The sequence below is a fragment of the Podarcis cretensis genome, assembly GCF_951804945.1.
Source record: "Podarcis cretensis genome assembly, chromosome: 1".
NCBI classification, from domain to species: Eukaryota; Metazoa; Chordata; class Lepidosauria; order Squamata; family Lacertidae; genus Podarcis; species Podarcis cretensis.
The window spans coordinates 1,683,939-1,707,328 of NC_137170.1; the positions used below are offsets into that span (position 1 = coordinate 1,683,939).

Below are 23,390 nucleotides of genomic sequence, written 5' to 3' on the forward strand. Positions count from 1 at the left end.
CGACCAATCAGACTGCTGCATTTTGGATCCTATTAACTCAGTACATAACAAGTGTTAAAAACTTCCCTAAACAGGGCTGCCTTCAGATGCCTTTTAAAAATAAGATAGCTGCTTATTTTCACATCTGGTGGGAGGACATTCCACAGTGCAGGCGCCACCACCAAGCAGGCCCTCTGCCTGGTTCCCTGTAACCTCACTTCTTGCAGGGAGGGAACCGCCATAAGGCCCTCGGCGCTGGACCTCAGCATCCAGGCAGAACGATGGGGGTGGAGATGCTCCTTCAGGTATACTGGACTGAGGCCATTTAGGGCTTTAAAGGTCAGCACCAACACTTTGAATTGTGCTCAGAAACATACTGGGAGCCAATGTAGGTCTTTCAAGACCGGTGTTATATGGTCTCAGCGGCCACTCTGTCACCAGTCTAGCTGCCGCATTCTGGATTAGTTGTCGTTTCAGGGTCACCTTCAAAGGTAGCCCCACGTAGAGTGCATTGCAGTAGTCCAAGCAGGAGATAACTAGAGCATGCACTACTCTGGCCAGACAGTCTGTGGGCAGGGAGGGTCTCAGCCTGCGTACCAGGTGGAGCTGGTAGATAGCTGCCGTGGACACAGAATCAAACTGCGCCTCCATGGACAGCTGTGAGTCCGAAATGAACCCCAAAATGTTTCTCAACCTTGGGTCCTGAGATGTTGGACTACAACTCCCATCATCCCTGAGCTCTGGCCTTGCTAGCTAGGGATGATGGGAGATGTAGTTCAACAACATCTGGGAACCCAAGGTTGAGAAAGGCTGCGATAGATGATAACATTACAGTGGTGCCCCGCAAGACGAACGCCTCGCAAGACGAAAAACCTGCTAGACGAAAGGGTTTTCCGTTTTGGAGGGCTTCGCAAAACGAATTTCCCTATGGGCTTGCTTCGCAAGACGAAAATGTCTTGCGAGTTCCTGTGGGGTTTTTTTCCCTTTTTTCCCCCTTTTCCTAAGCCCTAAGCCGCTTATCAGCTGATCCGCTAAAAGCCGCTAAACCACTAATAGCGCTAATTCGCTAAGCCGTCAATGGGCTTGCTTCGCAAGATGAAAAAACCGCTATACGAAGAGCCTCACGGAATGGATTAATTTCGTCTTGCAAGGCACCACTGTACATGATGTCTTCCGGGGTGTCGCATTGCAGACCGCCCTGGGATCTTTGGAGGAAGGGCGGCATAGATATTCCATAAAAAATATATCAGTGGTACCCGAGGTACCAGCGCATACATACATTAAAACTAGCATTTCAAAAAGCTAAAAGATCGTTCCTTCTTTTTCAAAAAGTGTCTCCAGCTGTGTGGGTGGGCGGGCAAAAGAGGGAGGCGCCAAAGTGGGGTCTGGGGCCAGAGGCTGCCCCTTTATGTGTCACTCAAACTTGACACTGAAACACAGTTGGATTGCAGTCAAAAGCAACTTGCTGCTTTGTCTGTCAGAGTAGCTAACATCACTTTTGTCAGCTCATTAACCTCAGGCAGACCTGCTGAGTACCCTGAGATCCTGGAAGGAGGTTCACTTGTGTTTATTTTGCATTAATTTCAAAATTCCTACATCTTCGCAAGATTCATAAACGATTGTCCATCTCTGTTAACTGCTGTCCTGATTCTTGTTTAAGTCTTAATGGTCATTAATATTTCATTTTTTTTCATTCCCTGAATGGGAATTTGAATCTCTTTTTGAAAGTGAATACTTACCACCTACTTCCTGTTCTTTGAAACCCTGGGGCTGCAGATTTTTTTCAACTGAATCTATTTTTCTCAAGAAGACTGGAGGAAAGAAAGAATGTGAATCCAGGACACATTCTGGATGCATGAGCCTGGGAACCGGAGACCTGGCTCCCAGCAACCTGGCAATTCTCTTGAACCAAAGGAAATATATTAGAAATACATTTATTATCAGAATGATTCTTTGGTCTAATTGTTCCAGTTAAAGACCAGAAGATTTCTTCCTTGCTTTGAAAGGTAGGTACATGTTTCTATTTAATGTTTTATGTGTGCTTTTAACTTTGATTCTGGAAACTGAAAACACAGCAGAATTTGCTACCTAACTAGGCAGGCAGTCCAGTGAAACACACTGAAGTGTCGGTGACAGCAGTGCTGTGCAGCAGTGGCTCTTTCACGCCAGCTCAATGGCTACCACACAACCCACGGGAGCGAGTTTGCAGTTTTCTGTTTCTCAAGTATTTTCCAGTGGGGCAGCCCTGTTAGTGCCTTGCCTGGGACTTGTCCTTCTGTGTCAAAGATCATCATTCTCAATCTTTACTTGGCTTTGAAACTTCCTCTGGGCATGTCTCTGTCTTTGCAACCTGGCCTGATTTGCAGAGCTATTGTGCAGGGAGATGGGAATAGAATTTCAGGGTGCTGGTATTCAACAAAAAGGATTTATAGTAAGGTTCGGAAGAATCGTAGACAGGAGAAAAAGGGGACAGCTCCCAAGGGGCAGTCACTTTTGGGACTGGTGAACACACTCCAGGAGCCGGGGGGTCAAGCAACACACTCCCAAACTGCTTGCTTTCACTGATTTATTTAGTAAACATTGCACAACCAAATGAAATACCGTTACAATGAGAAAAGAACATTATCACACTTAGCAAACACAAAAGAACAAGGAGGTTGCTGAGCAGGTTCCCACTCAACTCGAATGCCACCTTTGTAAACGGGGCAGGAGAACATGAAGCGCGCTGGTAGGAAGCTATGCTAGTTGCCCAGCAAAGCCAGGGGGCAAACGGGTCAGAGTCAGAATCCTGCTTTAGAAGCTGGCTTTGCCTTGGGCCAGATTGGTGACAGCACATCCCGTGTAAGGCAAAGAGAGGAGCCGTCACCCAGCTCTTCCAATGAGTTCAGAGGGGTTTAAGGCAAGCATGGAGTGCTCATGTTCTCACACACAACGGAAGGGTCACAAAGCAACAATAATGAACGTCGCTATCTCTGGTGGGTGGGCGAGAGGGGCGAATGCAAGCAAGGCGACAAACAGGTGCCCAGGGCAGCGCCATGGTGGAACCACAACACTTCCCAATGTTCTGCCTCAGGTCCTTTTAGGAGCTGAATGACAACAGTCTTGTGGCACCAAGGAGCACCATGTGCAGCCCAGCATTCCTCACACCTGCCGCCCCTCCAATCTACTCTGCTCTATGTTTCCTGATGGAAGGGAAGTGCGCTTTCAAGCGTGGGCAGTGCATCTGCGTCTTTCTCCTTGAGTCACCCATTAATGCAAATCTGACCAATAGCAGGCACACACTCCCCCTGATCTACAGTTGCTTGGCCACACGGGGATGATGACTTAAGCAAGACCTTGTGCAATGTCTTACGTAGAAAGGCCTTCTCTGCGAGACAAGACAGTTGCTGAACTACAGCAAGCTTATTGCAGCCTAGAAGTGTGACAGCCGGGCTGTTCGGTTTGCCTTACACCTGAGCACTTAGGTGAATGGGAAAACTAAACCCCCAGACAGAAGGGAGTCTGGCAAACTTGCTGAAATATGCCAATCCCTAGACTTGCATCTACCACACTCACAAATTACCCTGCGAGGAATCAATCTAGTCTTGACTAAAACAGTTATTTGCTCCTTAGCACACTGGTTTTTAATGCAAGTGCTCTACATAAATATATTTTTAAAGAACTCATGAACATCTACAGGGCTAGATTCCAATAAGCTAACAATTTTGTAGGCTGCCCAATGAAAGTGCCCAGAGGCCCTTGATAAAAAGCTGCTACATCTGGATTAGTTGGACCCTCTACTGGGTACTATATGCCACCTCCTTCCAACAGGGCAGCTTAGGAATGGGCAACGGCCAGGATTCAATCACTGTGTTTCCAAACACATCCTTGGCTCAGGGGTCCTTAGGCATGATGAGAAACTGCCAGCTCTGCTTACGACGACAGCCTAGTCGCAGGTCATGCTTTGCAGAAGGCTCAAGGGGCATGGCAGATAACGACGGCAACCGTGTGCTCATCAAGGCCTTTGCATCCCGCAACCATTTCATACCCTCCCTTCCTCCCTCGCCCTCCGGTCATGCCTTGTGGCTAGGAGTTCCAATAATCAATCTGCTTCTAAGTTCAAAGGCACCTCAGAGAGAGCGAGAGAGCGCTAGCACATGTGAACTGTTTAACCAAGCATTTTTCCTGAACTGAAATTAAGCAGTTCATGAACACAGAAGAACCGAAACAGCTTTGACGGCCTCCTATAAATTGCTTAAGGTTTTCTTCGCGCTGTCCACAGTGAGCATCTCCGAAGGAAGCCTCACAGAAATGAACAGGAATTCCTCCAAGTGCACAATTCCGGACATGAAGGGTCACTGCAACTGTTTGCATGATGCTATTATTGCTGAGGAACAAGAATCGACAAGCCACCCTGCAGCCCCTAGACAGAAAGTGCTTGTTCGGTCATTTAGTTGCTTGAAAACTCTGCTGGACTCCCTTAATATCTTAAGGAAAGTTTCGGGAAAACACAGTACGTGCAAGGTAGAAATGTGATGCAACTTTGACTGTGCTCTCCTAGTGTCAGTCTAAACGTGAGCTCATGGGAGGAGGGGGAGGAGGAAGGAAGGGGGAAAACAGCATCATTTACCCTGTTAGAACTTGGGACAAGTTCAGAAGTAAAAGGCTTAACACAAATAAACTGCATACCCCATTGCAGTATGCTTGTGAATTATGAATAACTGGGGAAAGTAACTTGTGTTAAATAGAGAAAAAAGAGGGGAGAAATGATTTTGAGAGGAAGGAAAGTGGGAGAACACAACAGCAAAAGTGTAGCCACCTGAACAAAACAGAAATCTGAAGAACTAGTTTCACAGTCATCTGTATAAAATGAGGATGACCACACAGGGACTTGCTTCACCCCTTCAGAACTTAAAACTAAGTTTAGATGGATATTTCTTACAGGAACCGCCCGGCTGGAGAGCAGTTCACCAAGACTGGGCCCGTCCTCCTGAAATGAAGGCTGGCTGAAAAGCAGCATTTTAAGAATTGCTTGGAAAGATGGAAAGTAGTGGGATCTATGCTGCCTCATTATTTGTCTTAAAGGGAAAAGGCAATAATTCTATATGGAAGAATATACTTTCCGTTCATTAAGAATCTGAGTCAGAGTTCTCCAAATGATGTAATCTAATGAAATGCTATGATGTTAAATGTTTGACATGTTGCACAGGCACGGACGGAAGAAACAGAAGGAAAATGTCAAAACAAGAAGCCACCAGCGTGTACACTGGCGGCATTCACCACATCGGCTTCAGACCCCCTCAGACTCCGCAGATCCTGCTCTTTTCGCCAAAGTATCAAGACAGTGCAATCCTCTCCTATTTACTCGGAAGCTGGTCCCTCTGGTTTCAATGGGACTTTGATTCCTTGTAATTGTGCTGCGGGTGAGAGGAGCCTTAGACTGCCAACAGCCTTGCTAAAAAATAAATAAATCTTTTCTTAGCACCATGTTAGAATCAGAAGACTTTGAAAACTTGGTTGTACATTCTTTACAGTCATACATGGGCCAATTAATACGGATTGAAGGGAGGGAGGACACTTCTATCTTTTTGAAGTAATTTTTACACACATGCTGCAAAACTGATTAAATATGATAAAAACACACACACAAACAACCCAAGAGGTGTGGAAGGGTTTGCTGTCTAAACTGCTATCTCTGTGTCAGGCTTGAAAGTTGTTGATCCTTTCACTCAGATAAAGAGAAGGGAAAGAAGGGTTACAGGTTTTAGACAGGTAGGCAACTCCAAAAAGTGCAGGGCTAAAAAGGCATTCAGCTTATCAACTTAAAGAGAGCCACCCGCTCGTCCACTCGCCAAATCCACACAAGCAAGTTAAGAAAAACAACAGGGAGTGGATACTAAGTGCAGGCAAACAGACGACAACCGCATCAGTTATTTACAAACCTGGAGTAATGGGGGACGGGGGCAGAGGCAGCCCTTTAGTTAACTGTTCATAAAAAAATTGTGAAGCAATGATGGTCTCTCACTGCAAAGATGGAGCCAGACATCAACCAGGCAGTCTTCACCAAGGTTAACTGCGTCAGTCAGAGGAGGAGGAGAAAGAGGACAAAGCTCCATGAGTCAGGGAGTTTCTACGCCTACTTCAGGCAACACAGTGATTCTTGCATCGAGATGAATTATTTCACGTTAATGACAGTATGCAGCCTGGGTCCCTGCTAGGAAACCGGCTCCATTTTTCCGCCCTTCGCTTCTTTGTGATCAGCAATAACCAGGAACAATTCTCGTTTGGGGTTAACCTGTCTGCATTTCATTTGAGCTTTTCCCCCTTCCTCCGGACTCCAGGAAGTGCAGCTTCCGGTCTCCACAGTCTGTGCCAGTTGCATCCTCAAGTGCTCCTTCTTCATAGCGCCGTCAAGCCAAAATTGCACCGGCAGTACATCATGCCAGCCGTGTCCAGCCAGCTATCCGATATGGGGTCGTATTTCTGTACAGTGTTCAGGTAGGATGACCCTGAGTGTCCGCCAACTACATAAAGGTAGGTGTCAATTACAGCCGCACCAACTCCTAATGGGGGGGGGGGGGAGTAGAAAGGAGAAAAAGAAATCTTGACTGCTAGGATATCACCTCCCCTTCTCTACAAAAGGAGGAAGAACACTGTAGGAACAGAATGTAGGCCAACTGCGGAGCTTGGAGACTGATTATAAGCAGGCTCAGGCTGAAGCCCTGCTGAGTTCAAGAGAACTTACAGATCCCAGTTTATTATTGGGCCTAGTTCATCTGGGAAGTTTATTTAACAGATTTATATTCCACCTAGCAACGTAAATATTTTCAGGGCAGTTCACAATACCAAATAAGTACAGAACAATACAAGTTAATGTGGCCCATGAAACTAGCAGCAGGAAGGAAAGCCTCTTCAGAAATTAAAAGTTAAATTAATAGAGACTGATGTGGAATCTCTGGGTGATGCCTTGGGTTTGGTTTACTGTGAAAAGGTGTCTAATAGAAGGGCCAGTACAGTACCAATCACAGAATGCACTTTGAACCTACCTTCCAGGTACTCTGAAAGTGCTCTGATGGTGTTTCCTGCTTGGCAGGGAGTTGGACTCGATGGCCCTTGTGGTCTCTTCCAACTCTATGATTCTATGATTCTATGAAAAGACCATGGCTAAGCTCTCCCCACACCTAGCCCAACTCCCTTTCCTCATTCTCACATTATGATGATGCCTAGTTCTTACAAGGCCACAGGGTAGTAGATCCATGGCTAGAATTAGCCAGCGACATGATAAGCAGATAAGGCCTATCTGGGAGGGTTAGGGTTAGGGTTAGGCATCTAGGCTGGGGAATGCAGGGCTGAGAAGAAGGCCCAGCAGAAGCCAGAGGCAGAAAATTGTTCCTTGTCCAACCGACAGTGTCACAAATGCATTCCCAGATGGAAGAGAAGCTTCCACTGGTCTTTAGGCCAGGGTGATGGGAGTCCATGGAGGTCCCCCTTGGGCTGATCCGGCCCTTGAGCAAGCAGGACACCGCCCTCAGGCTCACAAGGGAGGCACAACCTCTCGTTGGCTCACCATTGCTCTTGGGGCTCAGATTTGGGGACTCCCTCTTAGCTACAGCAAGCAACTCCCCTGTGGAGCTTTTTTGGGTTTTTCTGCAAGTCAGGGCTACCGACAAAGGAAACTGATTCAAGGATCAAGCCTCACCCAATTCCTCAGCCACAGAAAAAAGTACACGGTTGGAAAAGAGGAAACTGGCAAAGCCACATTCAAAGACAGCAAGAAAAGCCATATATTGCCTGCGTGTTAAAGGAGTCAGATGGAGGAAGATACGCGATCAGGAGTCACTGAAGCATTTCAGTAACCTTGAGGCTAAGGCCAGCCTTCTCCCAAGTTGGTGCACTCCTGATGTTTTGGACTACAAGTCCCATCAGCCACAGAATCACATGGGTTGCACTGTAGGGTAGTTGTAGTGGAAAACATCTGGAGGACACCAGGTTGGTAAAGGTAGGTCTAAGGTATGGGAAGCATCTTAAGCTACGTTTGCATCGAAAGATCAATCCAACATCCCCTTTCAATGCATTTTCAGCTCCTGGGCTGCTCTCACCCAGAGAGGACTGTATGAGGCTCAGCCTCTTTTTAAAGGTTTTATATCCCTGAACCATCAGTTATTTGAGTGCTGCTCAAGTAGGTCCCTTGCAGAGTTTCTTGGTCTACGGTGGCAAGGACTACCATTTCCTTTCTGGAAAGCAAAGCCAAAGAGCCCTTTGGGGTATCCTGACAACTCCACTAAGCACTGTCCTGCTTGGACATAACAGATGAAGAATGCATTCCTACAAATAAAAGGTATGTGAAGAGTACTGAGGCAAAGAGAATTCTTGCACGTGGCCTCAAAGGAGGACTCTGTGCAGTTTCACTTAGTTCCAGCCCAACCCCCGTTAAGTCACAAGGAAGTGGCAGCAAGTTCTAAGCCAACCAGAACCAGCTCCTGGGATTCTTCCTACCTGTTCGGGGTTCCTTCATCGGCTGGCAAACAGTCCACTGGTTTTGATGAGGGTCGTATCGCTCAATGCTGGACAAGTGGGAGACACCGTTGTGGCCTCCGACCACGAAAATAAAGCCCAGCATGACCCCAACGCCAAAGTTTATTCTTTTGTCCGCCATCGGAGCGACTGGCTCCCAGGAGTCCTTGCTGGGATCGTAACGTTCCACACTGCAGAAGCAGACCAACCAAAGGGATTAGTGGCAACACTTTGTACCGATTTAATACCTCAAGAGGCCACTGTAGCTGTGTTCAGGAGGGATTCCCAGAACATTGGGAATCCCCAGTGAGATATTTGATAGAACAGGAGTTACGAGCCTCAATATATTTTGCTGTAACAGAAAAGCTCTGGGTACAAAGAGGGAGACATCTACCAAAGGAGCAATTGCTAAAGAAGGGTGACCCAGTGCAGTATCCTTGGCCCACAATGAAAGCAAGGCTGTGAACTAGCTGCATGTAAGGAGAAGGGCCATAGTTCAGCAGCAGAATATATCAGCTTTGCAAGAGAAAGGTCCCAGGTTCAGTCCCCAATGGCCCCTCCAGGAAGGACGGAGAAAGACTCCCTCCCTGCTCGAAACCTTGAACAACCACAGGCAGTGTGTGTAGACAAGGCGGAGCTTGATGGACCAATGTTCCATATCTGTTTAAGGCAGCTTCCTCTGCTCCTAAAAGACCAAGACAACTTAGGAGGAAAAAGAGGGGCACTGCTCAGGTACACCTGCCACACCAACATGGTTAGCCCCTCTTGGGCTCATGCCGTGCTTCCTAAACGTTTTGATGGCTAAGGGGCCTTGCCTTCGTGGACACTTCTACATACCAGAAGTGCAAGGAAAGCCACCCACATCATGAAGGATGATGTGGCCCACAATAATCCCGCTCCCACACTGTATCTTGGCTCAAGTCAACGGAAGCCACCTGCCCCGCGGGGCTCTACTTCAAACTCCACTGGGAAGGTAGACCACGTTACCTGTCGTAAGCCCCTTCCCCCTGCACAAAGATCCCTTCTTTCAGCACACTTTCTCAGAGAAGTGGAGGGATCCGAGGAAAAGGGCTGGATACACCTCCGTGCCTTCCCCATCCTGCCCAGCTCCAGCAAGAGGCATCAAAAAGGCCGAGGCTCCTTTCACCAGACGTTCACATATCAGGGCAGTGACTCCTGCCTCCAGCTACAAGAACATCAAGGCGAATCCAAGACCCTCCTCTTTATACCACCCATATATATAACAAGCCTGGGAACAGAGACTACTGCTGAAGCTCTGCTGGCGCAATGGACTTCCGTCTGCACAACAGGGTTTATTTTTCTTCTTCTCCTGAACCCCTCAAAATGAGTTCTGGAGGGTTGGGGGAGCCTCCAGAGATTTTGAAGGCATGCAGGGGATGGAGAGGAAATAAATATCCAACTGTGCCAAGGGAATCATGCACATGGAGCACTGGACACAACTCTTAAGCTCTACCTTTCATGCCATGTGCCTATTTTTTCCCAAAAAGACCCACCTAAGTGTACCCACAGCAGGAAGAAGAGAAGATATTGGATGCGGGGGGGGGGGAGGGTAAGAAACCACAGTGTGTGAACCTGAGCATTTGCCAGCCGCACTGCAAGGCCTCCTAGTTTAGGAGTGAAATGGGGAAGTTCTGGGGCAATGTTAATTCTGCTATAATAATGTGGAATTGAGTAGACAGTTTATTTACTTGTTTTAAGTGGGCTGGTGTTTTTATGTGAGCTCATTGCTGAGTCTTAGGTGTTAGTTGAGCTAGCAATTCAGTTATATAAAGACTATGGTTGCCAAGGCTGGACAAGAGACCCCAACTCTACAGGGTGGGGGCACAGAGGAGTTCCTGCTCCAATTCAAATCCAAACACAAGCTTAACGAAGATGTTTGCATGAGGCAACTTTCCACTCTGCTTTTGCAACACCAGTCAGGATCCCAGCCCTTCCACCAAGTGAGCAGGGAGTATTCAGCCGGAGTAAAACTAAGCCCAGAGAAGACACAAGGGAACCCACAGGGGTGCCAACATCTTGCCCTGTGAAGGGCACAGAGCCAGTGCGCACAGAGACGTTTCCGGACCAGGACTGTTTTATTAGCCTCAAGCCAACTAAAAGCTTCTTTGAAACCTTCCAATTTCTTTTTCTAAGTTTGCAATGAAGGAAAACAGGTTGAACTCTACTGCAGGTTTTAGCTGAAGATCACAGAGAATTCCTTGGGCGAATCCTCCAGAGAAAGCTAATGAGGCTCACTGGGAGCAACTAGTGGTTGCTTGGAAGCAGCTTGTGCATGTGCCGACTGAACAGCGCTTAGGTCTGTGGGGGTGGGGTAGGGGGTGAGCTAGGGGGTGCTTCACCCAACCCCCAATGACCCAGCTCTACTTACCTGTTCATATGAGCGGGGCCGTAACCTCCAATGGCATAGATCATTCCATCCAGGACGGCTGCGGCAAAGCAGCTCCTGGTTTTGCCCATCGGCGCCACAGGCTGCCACTCCTTCACCTTGGGAATGTACTTCTCCACCGACTGCAGGTAGGACTGCCCATCGTAGCCCCCCAAGGCGTAGATTTCTCGCGACAGGACCGCCACCCCAAGGGTGCTGCGGCTCTCGTTCATGCTCTCGAGGGACGTCCAGGTGTTTGTGTCGGGGTCCCAGCATTCCACAGAGCTCTCGTGCTTCCGGTAGTTGATGCCTTGGCATATGTGGGTGGCGATCCCCCCTATGACATAGATCTTCTGGTCCAGGACGCAGATCCCGAACTCGTAGCGAGGGACGCTCAAAGGGGCCAGGCCGATCCAGGAGTCGTTCTGAGGGAAGTACATCTCAACGCTGCGGGAGGAGGAGGGGGAAGAGGTCATGAGGCAAAATGTAAGAAGAGAAGAAGAGGTTGCTGTATCGAGCCAATGGCCCACCTAGCAGCCCAGCAGCCCATTCCCACAGGTGCCTATGGGAAACTCTCAGTCGGGATCTGAACACGAGTGCAACTCTCCCCTCTGGTGGTTTCCAGCAACTGACATGCTGAAACAGTGCTGCCTGACCAGGGAAGCAGCGTATGGCCATCAGGGCGAGTAGCCAAGTGGTAGCTTGAAATTGTCCAATCCTCATTCAAAGCCATCCAATTCAATGGCTACCTTGGGGTCCCACTTCACCACCCACAACGATTCTGCGGAGTAGTCCACCCCTTTGGGGATTTCTAGTTTGCTGGACTCAATGCCCTCCTTGATGGACAGAGCGACACCACCTCGGGCATCCCCCAGCGTCAACAAGCATGGGTACAGGCAGTTCAGCAGACATTGTATGTGTGGACATTCAAAAGGTTTTCCTTCACCAGAGTATTGAGCTAACTTTGCAGTCATGGGATAAGAGGACAGGTCCTCGCATGGACCTATATAATTGGGCTTATTTATTCTTCTTTCATAAAATTTATAAACCGCTTGATGGTTAGGAACAAACCTCAAAGCGGTTTACAAAAAGGATAAAACAATAAATTGACCCTAAAAATGTAAAATGCGCAGAAAGTTAAATCCACAGTAAAATAGACTAAAACAAATGAAAACTCATACAAGCTTTTTAAACATCTGGGTAGGCTTGTCTACGCAAAAATGTCTAAGAACAAGAAGCCAACAATAGGAATAAACTGAGAGTTCTCTAGGATGGAGGCCAGTGAGTTGTTGGGTTCTGCAGTTATCTGTACAGAGATCTTCTTAACTTCCTCATAACCAGTATTTGGGGGTAAGAAGTGGGGTGGTTAAATTTGCTGATGACATGAAATTACGATACTGTACGGTAAGAAAAGTTATGAAGAGCTGTGAAAGGATCTCTCCAAATTTGGTAAATAGGCAGTAAAATTATGTGTACTGGGGCACCTTCACATAGACCCTGAAGGGATCCAAACTGGGGGTGACTGGTCAGGAAAGGAATCTTGGGAGCAGCAGTGCATAGCTCAGTGTGCAAGAGTTTTGATAAAGGCCAATTCCTTGCTGGGATGGGGCGAAGAAGAAAAACTGTCAATATAATCATGTTTTACTATGAATCCAAGGTGTGATGACAACTGAAATACTGTCTACAGTTCAAGGTTGCTGCCCCATAAGCAAAATATTGTAGAGTGAGCTGGAAGAAATTCAAAAAGGGCAGCTGTGATGATTGGGGTCTGGAAAAGCTCCCCAACACCTGGGGCTTTTTAGTTTAGAAAAACATGATGTCTTGGGACACAGAGGCATAAATAATTATGCACGGTGCAAAGAAAGTGGGGAGAGATATTCTTCTCCCTCTCTCCTAAAACTGGAACTTGGGAGTCATCCAATGAAGGTGATTATTGGGAGTTTCAGGAGAGACAAAAGAAAGCCCTTATTCCCACTGCACATAAATTAAATGGTGGAATTCGCTCCCACAGTGAAGGCCAGCAACTTGGATGGCCATAAGAGATGAGAATTCATGGATGGTAAACCTCTCAGTGCCCCCATGCTGCCTCCAGGATCAGAATCATCATGATTCTGAATAGCAGCTGCTGAGGGAAAACAAGTATGGAAGCCCTATTGCTCTCGTGTCCTGTCTCGGGCTTCCCAGAGGCACCTGCCACTCCAGAAAAGAGGGTGCTGGACTAGGAAGGAGTGTGGTCTAACCCAGGGGTTGGCAAGGCTTACCGGCCATGGGCCAGATCACTCCCAGAGAGATCATCTGTGGGCTGGACCGGCGTGGCATGATGCCGGAATTCGCATGTCCGTGGCGCTGGAAATTGCTTCTGTGCATGCCCAGACACCGGAAATTGTGCCTTCCGGTATCTGTGCATGCACAGACGGGATTTCCAGTGCTGCTCGGCGAGTCCCCGCGACGTGCTGATTTAGCACAGCGCATGAGGGACTTGCTGAGCGGGTGGGTTGGTTCATAGGCCGGTAAAACGGTCTTTGTGGGCCGCATCCAGCCCATGGGCCGCACGCTGCTGACCCCTGGTCTAACCCTTTACAGAGTGGCTACTGGAGTGCATGAAGAACAGAATAACAATTGCAGATAGGTAGCCGTGTTGGTCTGCCATAGTCAAAACAAAATAAAAAAATTCCTTCCAGTAGCACCTTAAAGACCAACTAAGTTAGTTCTTGGTATGAGCTTCAGATGGTATCTGAAGAAGTGTGCATGCACACGAAAGCTCATACCAAGAACTAACTTAGTTGGTCTTTAAGGTGCTACTGGAAGGAATTTTTTTTTATTTTGTTTAGAATAACAATTGATAAAGAGAATTACATATTATAAGCAATGAACTGATTGCCTTCCCGAAGCTGTTTCATCCCAAGCCTTTCCTTGCTTGACCCTTCTGCTTGCTCTACAAGACCCAGGAAATGAAAGGCCACAGAAGGCTGCCCACCAAGCTATCACTCTGTCATGCTCAACTACGGGGTGCAGAAACCATCGCCCACTGCCGTGGCTTTTGAACAGAAGCGCTAGGAAAAGCAAGACCGCAGACTCCTAACCCTTTCCTGGCTCTGGCGATTCCTCACCTCTCCAAGCAAGCGAAGAGTCCAGCCTTCCCTCCCACAGCGCAGATCACTTTGGGAGGGCAGCGGGGGCGCGTGGTGAGCACCGTCTGGTAAGAGAGCCTGTGCTCAGGCATGAAGTGGTACTTCAGGGCTTCGTTCAGCAGGTGCTTGCAGGTGTGGTCATCGCGAATGAGATGGTTGGCTTCGTACAGCCTCGTGAGGAACTTGACGCTCAGCAGAGGCAGCCGCACGCAGTGCAGGAGCTGGGCCAGGTACTGCTGGCGTTCCTGCACGTCATACTTGATCCAGGACTCCAGCGCGTAGAAGACCATCTCCTCGGTGGCCACATTCAGGCAGTCATTGGAAACTATTTCGTCCAGCTCGGAATGAGTCAGTTCAAAAAACTCTTCCGTCTGGCAAACATCTTCAAAGTTCTGGCAAATGTATTTGTTGGCGGCCAGGTAGAGGTCGTGGCAGCCATACGTCTCCGCAAAGCGGGAGATCCCGATGCAGTTTCCAGGATCCAGCTGGCTTTCCAAGAAGGTGCAGCACTCCTTCAGCACGAGCTTGATCTGCAGGAGGTTGGCAGCAGGCAGCAGGGACTCCACGGTGTCCTGAGAGATGAACACGGTCCCCGTGTAGGCATATTCCACTATGGCCTGCAGGGCCGCCTCGGCAATGCACTGGAATTCCACCTCAGAGTTCTCTTTCTCCGAGAGGTTGCCGCCAAACATGGCTTTGAAGTACGGGCTGATGCTGGCGAGCACCACTTTGTGGGCGTGGATCTTGACGTCTCCAACACGAAGGATGATATCGCAGAGCTCATGGTGCTGCCGGAGGAGGTTCAAGCCCTGCAGGAGTTGTTCCGAGTGCAAAGGGGTCAAGTTGGCAATCATGTAGGTTGGGGACGATGGGTCCATCTGCATGACATGGAAGGGAAAGTTGGGAAAGCGTTAAGCAGAGCTGAAACCTCAAAGCATAGTGTATGAGCAACCCTGGCTCATGATTGCACATGGAACATACCTAAACACACAGGCTGGGATTTGTGTTCGTGCTGGAGATTGCTCTAACAGCACAAGCATTCTGCTTTCCTCCCCACTCCTCACCTTATGTGCAATTCTCAGGGTCCTCCCTGCCCCCCACTGCTAGAGTCGACTGGGGGGTGGACGAGCGGAGGGGGAGAGTCCTGTTGTACTAGTGGGACATGTTGTGCTGAGTCCACCTAGAAATTGGACGCAAGTCCTGTGTGGCCGCACATATTTTTTCTTAATTTGCTAGGCTTCCAAGAGAGCGCTTTCTCTCTCTCTCTCTTCATTATCCTTGCTGCATTAATTTCTTGTTTCCCTCCACATCTGGCTTGAATTGCCTATCTTGCGTGGAAGCTGCTTGAAGTGCACAGTTCTTTGATACCACCCAGGATGAATCATTTCAAAATATTTTGGCTTGCCACATTCATAGGACCATGCAGAGGGCCTTCTCGGTGGTGGTGCCCTCTCTATGGAACACCCTCCCTTCAGATGTCAAGGAAATAAACAACTATCTGACTTTTAGAAGACATCTGAAGGCAGCCCTGTTGAGGGAAGTTCTTATTGTTTGATGTTTTAGTATGCCGTGATATATGCTGTGAGCTGCCCAGGGTGGCTGGGGAAACCTAGTCAGATGGGCAGGGTATAAATAAATAAAAAATTAGTAGTTTATTATTATTATTTGCCTTATACCAAGAAAGACCATTACTCCATCTAGCACAGCATACTATACTGTTCTAACAATATCCTTTACCTTTTTTCACCTACTACGTATAGCTGTATCTCTTCTTCCTTCCATTTTATGGTTGTAATGGTTTATCTGTTTCATTTACATGCTCATGCTGCAACCCAGCCTGGGACCTTAAAGGTAAGAAATCTAGTAAATAAGGAAATATCGTCCACATTGCCTGGCAGTGACTCTCCCGGGTCTCCGCTCATCCTGGAGAGATGCAGGTGGACTGAAGCTAAACACATTTTATTTGCAAAACACATGTTCTACCACTGAACTGCGGATCTTCCGTAAGCAAGAGGGGTAATGAGAGCTTCTATCAGAGAGAATAGACTGGTGTCAAGCAGACCAGGCAAAATACAACCAATGTTATTCCCATATTCCTCCCCCCCACTCCATCCTCAAAAGCCAGTGTGGCATAGTGGTTAGCGTGTCAAACAGACGATGACCTGGGAGAGGCTGGAGCTCAGATCCCCCAACTCAGCTACGGAGCTCACTGGGTGACCTTGGGCCAGTCTCTCCGCCTAACAGGGTTGTTGTGAGGAAAGCGGGGGGGGGGGGGGAGAGAACCATGTAACCACCTTGAACTCCTTTTAGGAATGCAATGGGAGGCTCACGGACCCCAGAAAGTGCTACCCAGCCATTCACCCTCTTGAGGAGGTTCCCTGCACCTGCACACTGTCGCCTTTGGGGTATTGAGTACATGGGGCCAGGCAATGAAAAGATGTGACCACGTCTTTGGACGCCTTGCTTATGCTGCACTGCGGGGACAGAGGGAAAGGTCAGGGTTCAAATCCCCCCCCCACGTCCCGGCCATGAACTTCACCTGGTGGGGGGGGCAGCCCCTGCTTCCTCCCAGCCTAGCCTACCTCGTAGGGTTGTTGTTGTGGGGGGTGTCAAAGGGGGGTCGGGGGTCAAATATAAATGCAGTAGGCAAATGCCATGAAATGCAGCGCCCCCCCCTCCTCTCCGCCTGGCCTACCGGGCAGGGCTGTTGTGGGGGGGGGACCTGGCGGGGGGAGGCGGGCTGCGAGGAGGAGGAGGAGGAGGGTCCTGCCGCCCCCCTCACGAGGGACCCCGGGGGGGGGAAAGAAAGAAGGACACCCCCCCGTCACTCCCCCCCCCTCGGCTCACCTGAGTCACGTGGCTGCGGCCCGGTCGGGAGAGGGGCGGGGGCGGCGACCTCCGCGGGCTCCTCGCAGCCACAACAACACAGGCGGAGGAGGAGGAGGAAGGGGAGGAGGGAGCGAGGTCGCGTCACTTCCGGCGCCCGCCCCTGAGGAAAGCGGGTTGGATTCAGGCCCTGACAGGCGGGGTTTCACCCGCCCCCCCCCCTCACCCAATCCCCATCGCGGCTTTTATTTCCCGGCATCTGGATGTGTATGTATGACGTGTATGACGTGTCCCCTGCCCCACCATCTCCCGTTTCGTGAGCGAGGACTACAACTCCCAGCGCGCCCCGCGCGGAGAAGGAGGAGTCCGCCCGCCCGCCCGCCCGCCGACGTAACTCCGCTCTCCTCCCGTCTGCGCTGCTGCTGCTGTTGCCCCTGCCTCGCCTTGCGTGTCCCTCCGCGCAGGCGCAGTGGGCGCGGCCTGGGCGGGCTGCCTGAGGCGGCGTCGGCTGAGGCGGCTGAGGCGGCGCCGGTGACGCGTTTCCCTGGAGACGGCGATGCTCCCCTGCGCGGGGTCGGCGTGGCGTCGGAGCCGGGCGAGGCCCCTCGGGGGGGAGCCATGGCCAGAGAGGAGCCCGAGGGCGGCGGCGGCGGCGGCGGCGGCGGCGGGGCTGAGGCGGAGGCGGAGCGGCCTGGTCGTGAGGCGGCGCCGGCGGGAGGCGGAGGGGGCGCGTGCCCGCGGCCGCCTTCTTCTTCTTCTTCTTCCCCCCCTCCTCCTCCTCCGCCTCCCCCCGCGGGCGAGGGCCTCCGCTTCGGCCTGGTCCCGGCGGAGCTGCACGCGCGGCTGCTGGACCAGCGGGACTACCGGGGCCGCGTGGGGGCGATGGGCCAGCTGAAGCGGGTGCTGGGCGAGGCGCCGGCCGCCTCCCTGGCCTGCCTGCCGGCGCCGAGCCTGCTGGGCCTGCTGAGCCTGCTGCGCGCGCTGCTGGACGACTCCAACTTCAAGGTGGCGCTGGGCGCGCTGGAGGCGCTGCGGCTGCTGGCGGCGCGGCTGGGCCCGGCGGCGGGCTCCGGCGCGCGGCTGGAGCCGCTGGTCTCGGCGGCGGCCAAGGTGCTGGGCGACGCCAAGCTGGCCGTGCGCCAGGAGTACCGCCAGCTCTTCCTGGCGCTGATGCGCGCGGCCGGGCCGCAGCCCGTGCTGGACCTGCTGCTGCGCCCGGAGCACCTGCGCCACCGCAACGCGCGCGTCCGGGAGGTGGTGCTGGCCATCTCGGTGGCGGCGCTGCTCACCTTCCCCTCCGAGGACTTCCAGCTGCCGGCCCTGGCCGCCGCCCTGGCCCCCGCCCTGGCCGACGCCAAGCGCCGCGTGCGCCACGCCGCCCTCGAGGCCTTCGCCGTGCTGGCCTCGGCCCTGGGCCCCGCGCGCGCCGGGACCCTCCTGGAGGCCGTCGACGCCGTCGAGCTCCGCGGCGACGGCGAGGGCGTGCTGGGCGCCGTGCAGGCCCGCCTGGCCCGCAAGACGCTGCCCCGCCTCACCGAGAACTGGTTCGTCGAGTACGCCGTGCCGCTGCCCGACTCGCCCCACGCCGCCGGGCCCTGGCCCCGCGGCGCCGACACCGACTGGCTCCTGGAGGGCAACCGCATCCAGAGCGCGCACAGCGGATCCGCCGCCGCCAGCAGCGCCGCCGGCCTGGCGCCCTTCGCCGAGCAGGGGGGCTGCCCCAGGAGGGTCCTCAGCGCCGGGAAGGGGAAGCTGCCCTGGGAGAGCGACAGGCCCCCCGCCGCCGCCGGGCGAGGACGCTGCTTCGCCAAGCCCAGCGACGCTGCCCCGGTGAGTTTGCAGCACAGCTGTCCAATTCTGGGGAACACCGGTGCATGCAGTTTTACAAGCGTCTCCGACTGCTAACCCCTTCCCAGGCCCCGGAGGGGCGCCAGGAAATAGTCTGGAAAGCTGGTTTACTGTCATAGACCAGCAGCTGAAAAATAGCAGAAAGACAAAGCTGTAGAAACAAGGTAAAGTAACTATAAAAACGGAAAGTCAAAAGTCGCTGACCAACAGGTTAAAAGAACTCAAATGGTAACTATTATTAAAGCAATGAAGTTGAAGACTTCATAAATGGAATACAGTGGTACCTTGGGTTACATACGCTTCAGGTTGCACACTCTTCAGGTTACAGACTCCTCTAACCCAGAAATAGTGCCTCGGGTTAAGAACTTTGCTTCAGGATGAGAACAGAAATCACGCGGTGGCAGCTGGAGGCCCCATTAGCTAAAGTGGTGCTTCAGGTTAAGAACAGTTTCAGGTTAAGAACGGACCTCCGGAATGAATTAAGTTCTTAACCCGAGGTACCACTGTACTAATCGTGCCCCTTTAAGGTTTTATCAAGGAGGAGAGGTGGAACCAGGGCACTCTTGCCCTGTTGCACATTTTGCACCTGGCTATTGGCCACTCGTGACCAAGTGAAGATGCCTGGGCTCCAGGATGGCAGCTGACATCTCCACCGTCTGGCAGGCACACAGCAGCATATATTTGTTGCCATGCTATGGTGCTGACATTTGTCATCTTGAAATAAAAAAGGCACCTAAACATTCCATTAGTGCACCTATAACCTAGGTTTAAGGGGCTATATGGCGAATAGCTTTTATATCTCTAGTTTCTAACATGGCTCTCGCCCTCCTGGTCTAATCCCCACAATAACCCTGCAAGGTAGTTTAGGCTGGAAGTAGGCAGTCACGGGACCCCAAGGTAACACCCAGTGTGGGATTTGAATCCTGGCCCAGCACTGCTGGTTGCTGATTCTGAAACTTCACATCCCTCTGTTGAATGGCTTCTGCACCCTGCAGTAGCTGAGGGTGGGGACACAGGGGTTTTTTCGGTATGGTGCAAGGAAGAGAGTCATGCGTAAGGGGAAGCTTGGCATGTGGTTTAGAGAAGCAGGTGTGTTGGATGAGGTGGCTGTAGAAGATGGAGTGTTCTTAGTTCAAGGTAGGGTGACAAAAGAAACATTCATAGCCTTTCTACCAAGGAACTCAAGGTGGCATGTCCGGTTCTTCCCCCTCGTTGTTTTATTCCCACAACAGCCCTGGGAGGTAGGTTAGGCTGGGAGAAGGCAGTGACTGGCCCCCAAGGTCACACCCAGTGAGCTTCATGGCCAAATGCAGAATTTGGACCTTGGTCTCTCCCAGGTCCTAGTCGGACACTTGTAACCACTAGGCCACCACTGGCTCCCATAGGGTAGGTCAAGAAGAGAAAATGTCTATTCGCATTTTCTCCAAACTGGCCTCTGCCAAGTGGTGTGGATGCTGCAGCTTCAATGGTGTGGCCTCTGCACGCCACAGGAGCCGAGGGTTTTGCGGGTGCACAAAGAGCTGGGGGGAGGGAAAGCTCAGCAGACAGTTTGGAGAAAGAGGTTCATTGGATGGGGCAGCCATAGAAAAGGGAGCAATCTTTAAAGGTGGGGTGACAAAAGGAGCATTATGACTCTAATATGCCTGTGGTTAAAGGCTAATAGTTCAGCACATTAGAAGCCTGAATAGCGTTTTTTAAAGGTAATGTAATAACTTTCAGCTACCCTTCACACACTTCTTGTCACACCCTTGGAAATGTCTTCATAGGAGCTAATGGTGAATGGCTTCCCTGGTCCATCTACCCAGATATGTTTAGGTTACATCAGCTGAGATCAAAAAGGAGGGTGGGAGTTCTTGTTACAAAAGCTTATTTGCCTCATCTCCTGGAGGCAGTTTTTCATACCCCATAGACCACCAGGTAAGTAGCTATTTGCAAGCTTGTGCTATCCACTATCTTTACTATTTTATTACCTAGATGTGCTGACCATCCTTCATCACTTATAGTGATCTAGATCAATGGTTCCCAATTGGTGATCCGCAGCACCCTCCCCCAGGGAGTCTGTGGCACATACCTGTCAGCTGTCCAGGACATCCCCTTTGGGGGCACTGTACTCTCGCACAGGTCACATGACTAACCAGATTCAGCATAAAGTGAGAGTCAGATTGAAGCTTGAATTTTACAGGTATCTGTAGAATTTCAGGGAGGAATTATTTGGTGGTTTCTCCACTGTAATTTTGCTTAAAGATTATACCTGAAGGAGCATCTCCACCCCCATCGTTCAGCCCGGGCGCTGAGGGCCTTTTGGCGGTTCCCTCGCTGCGAGAAGCCAAGTTACAGGGAACCAGGCAGAGGGCCTTCTCGGTAGTGGCACCCACCCTGTGGAACGCCCTCCCATCAGATGTCAAAGAGAAAAACAACTACCTGACCTTCAGAAGACATCTGAAGGCAGCCTGGTTTAGGGAAGCTTTTAATGTTGATGGACTACTGTATTTTAATATTTTGTTGGAAGCAACCCAGAGTGGCTGGGGAAACCCAGCCAGATGGGCGGGGTATAAATAATAAATTATTACTACTACTGTACTATTATTACGATTATTATTACTACTACTACTACTGGGCTTGTTTTTTGTTACTTACTGAAAACTTTAAGTTTCTTTGGATTTTCTTCTGTATTTTAAATGTCAGTTGAAAGATGGATTTAAGAAGTGTGATTCTCATGGTTGGGAATTGATTCTTGAAAGTAGCAGCAAAAATGTTTCCCAGGATCACGGAGGAAATTAATTATTACCTTCAGGCGCATTCCAGTGAGCTCATATTTTGCTACAAATTAACACAAGTTGTTCAGTAACAGCTGAAAGAATTTATAATGAGGAATGTTCATAGTGATCCAGTAACAGTAGTGAAAGGTAGGGGAAGACTAGGAGCCGCAGAAATACTGAGAGGAAGAAGAATATAATTAAAAATTCCTCTCTGTTTGTCCGATCAGCTTGCAGAGTGTTCCATTAGAGTGTGCTAGAAATTTAATCTGACTCCCAATTTCTAAAGGTAATCAGGTTTGAGGTGTCCCAGAGACTGATGGAGGCAAAAGTATGGTACTTGAAAATGCTGTAACTTTTGTAAGAAACATTTATCCTGCAGGCTCCCAAGGTCCAGATTCAGCACAGTTGTCCATTGCATGTGACCACATCACTTTCTAGTTTTACAAGGAAGAAGGCTGAATTGCATTTTAATGCCTCCTCTGTCCTGTTTCTCTTGCAGCTCTCGCCATCCAGTGATTTCCTGCAGTCTCCAAAACTGAGGCCTTCGCAAGGTAAGTGCTACATATGTGTGCCGACCCAAGTGACTCACTGTCATGCGATGGTGCGAAGGAAGAGGGGTCCCTGTCCTCCAGATCGGTCCTTTGCTCTTAATATGACACAGAGGATGGCGTTCCTCACCCCCAACTCCGTGCCGAATCTGGGAGAAGTGCTTTCTGCTAAAACAAAACCACAATTGGCTACAACCAATTGATCCTGCCGCATACTGGACTGATTTGGCTAAGCCATGGTTTGTTTGAACATATAAACTCTGGCCAGTAGACTTAACTGTGCTTTGTTTCAGCGATAAGTTGGCATTGCATCTGAACCCAACATCCTTGCTTAATCTCAGTTTGTTTGGCCGCTCCATACTAGAATCCAGCCAAGCTACAAAGGCACATGACAAGAGCCTTTTGCTGATCTGTAAGGCAACCTGTGATTTGTTGAACAAACCATGGCTTCCTGTTACGAGTGAACACAGCTGTTGTCAATAGGGATTTCTGGGGTGGGGGGGAGTGCTCACACTGCAGAAATGAAAGCAGGGTGGATAAAAATCAATGATTTAAAAAAAAATAAATCTGATTTTTTAAAATTAAAATCAGAATTTTTTTATTTAAATTGGATTTTTAAAATAAAATTCTTTTGGAGGAAAAATCTTTCTAAAGATAGTTTTCTGTTGAAGTTACATTGTAGTCCAAAGGCTATTCATCAGGAAATAAGGATTTGTTTTAAGTTTTTCATGTGTGCTAAACTTCAGTCTAAGTTTTTTTTTTTTAAAAAAAACACTGTTTAACAACATCAGTTAACAAACATGGATACATATGCTATAATGTTATTGTTTTAGTTGAATAAATTGTTTAAATTGTTATTAAGGAAATTATTGTTTTTCTCCTTCTAATAAAGTACAGCAGAAAGGTTGTCCAAATATAAACAGTTAACTTATTGAACCTCACAATAATTTCATAATTATCGTTCTGTGTATTTCTAATGGTATAACCAAATCAGTAATTTTTGATATAACTGTAAAAACTACTCTGAAAAATTATTATTCAAAAAATGAAACCTTCATCTGATTGTAAATAGTAAGATTATACCAGCAAGGCGTCTTTCTGTAAAAAATAATAATGATTTAAATCAAGTCTTACTGACTAGTGATTTAAATCGTGATTTAAATTTATTTGATTTTAAATCAAATCTACCCTGAATGAAAGAGCAAGCTGAGCACTAATTTGGCTGCTTTAAGGAAATGACCCTGAAGAAGCCTCTTGTTGTCCTGGAAACCTTTCCAAGAATCTTGGTTCTTTGGGGAAAGCCCTAGACATTGAATGAAAAGGTCTATGGAAATAGCAGAATCCAGGACAAGCCCCTGAACTTCTTTTAAGAAAACGTTGTTATAGTTATTCCTCCATTGCACAGTTGAGTTCTTGCCTT

The 23,390-nt window shown here is 49.6% G+C and overlaps 2 protein-coding genes across 3 annotated transcripts in view; one reads left to right on the top strand and one right to left on the bottom strand.

Annotated features, from left to right (window-relative positions):
• Positions 1-2,531: 2,531 nt before the first annotated feature.
• KLHL28 (kelch like family member 28) lies at positions 2,532-17,009 on the bottom strand. The gene is made up of 5 exons (XM_079947153.1): positions 16,837-17,009; positions 13,969-14,867; positions 10,862-11,305; positions 8,455-8,663; positions 2,532-6,521 (listed from the first exon to the last, which is right to left on the bottom strand). The coding sequence occupies exons 2-5, from the start codon at positions 14,865-14,867 to the stop codon at positions 6,358-6,360; spliced, it is 1,716 nt and encodes a 571-aa protein (XP_079803279.1). The 5' UTR covers positions 16,837-17,009; the 3' UTR covers positions 2,532-6,357.
• Positions 17,010-17,178: 169 nt separating this feature from the next.
• Positions 17,179-23,390, top strand: part of TOGARAM1 (TOG array regulator of axonemal microtubules 1) — a 34,806-nt gene continuing 28,594 nt past the window's right edge. The window contains exons 1-2 of one of the 2 annotated variants that reach the window (XM_079982206.1): positions 17,179-18,645; positions 21,922-21,973. In XM_079982206.1, coding sequence (XP_079838332.1) covers positions 17,434-18,645; positions 21,922-21,973 — 1,264 coding nt within the window. In that variant the 5' untranslated portion in view covers positions 17,179-17,433. The remainder of the gene's footprint in view (positions 18,646-21,921; positions 21,974-23,390) is intronic. The other variant, XM_079982205.1, reaches the window with a different exon arrangement.

Coding starts and splice junctions, on each gene's coding strand:
- KLHL28 (XM_079947153.1), bottom strand. CDS start 14,867: ATGGACCCATCGTCCCCAACCTACATGATTGCCAACTTGACCCCTTTG. Junction 11,306..13,968: donor CTCTTCGCTTGCTTGGAGAG/GTGAGGAATCGC, acceptor CTCCTCCCGCAG/CGTTGAGATGTACTTCCCTC. Junction 8,664..10,861: donor GGCCCCGCTCATATGAACAG/GTAAGTAGAGCT, acceptor CTGCTTCTGCAG/TGTGGAACGTTACGATCCCA.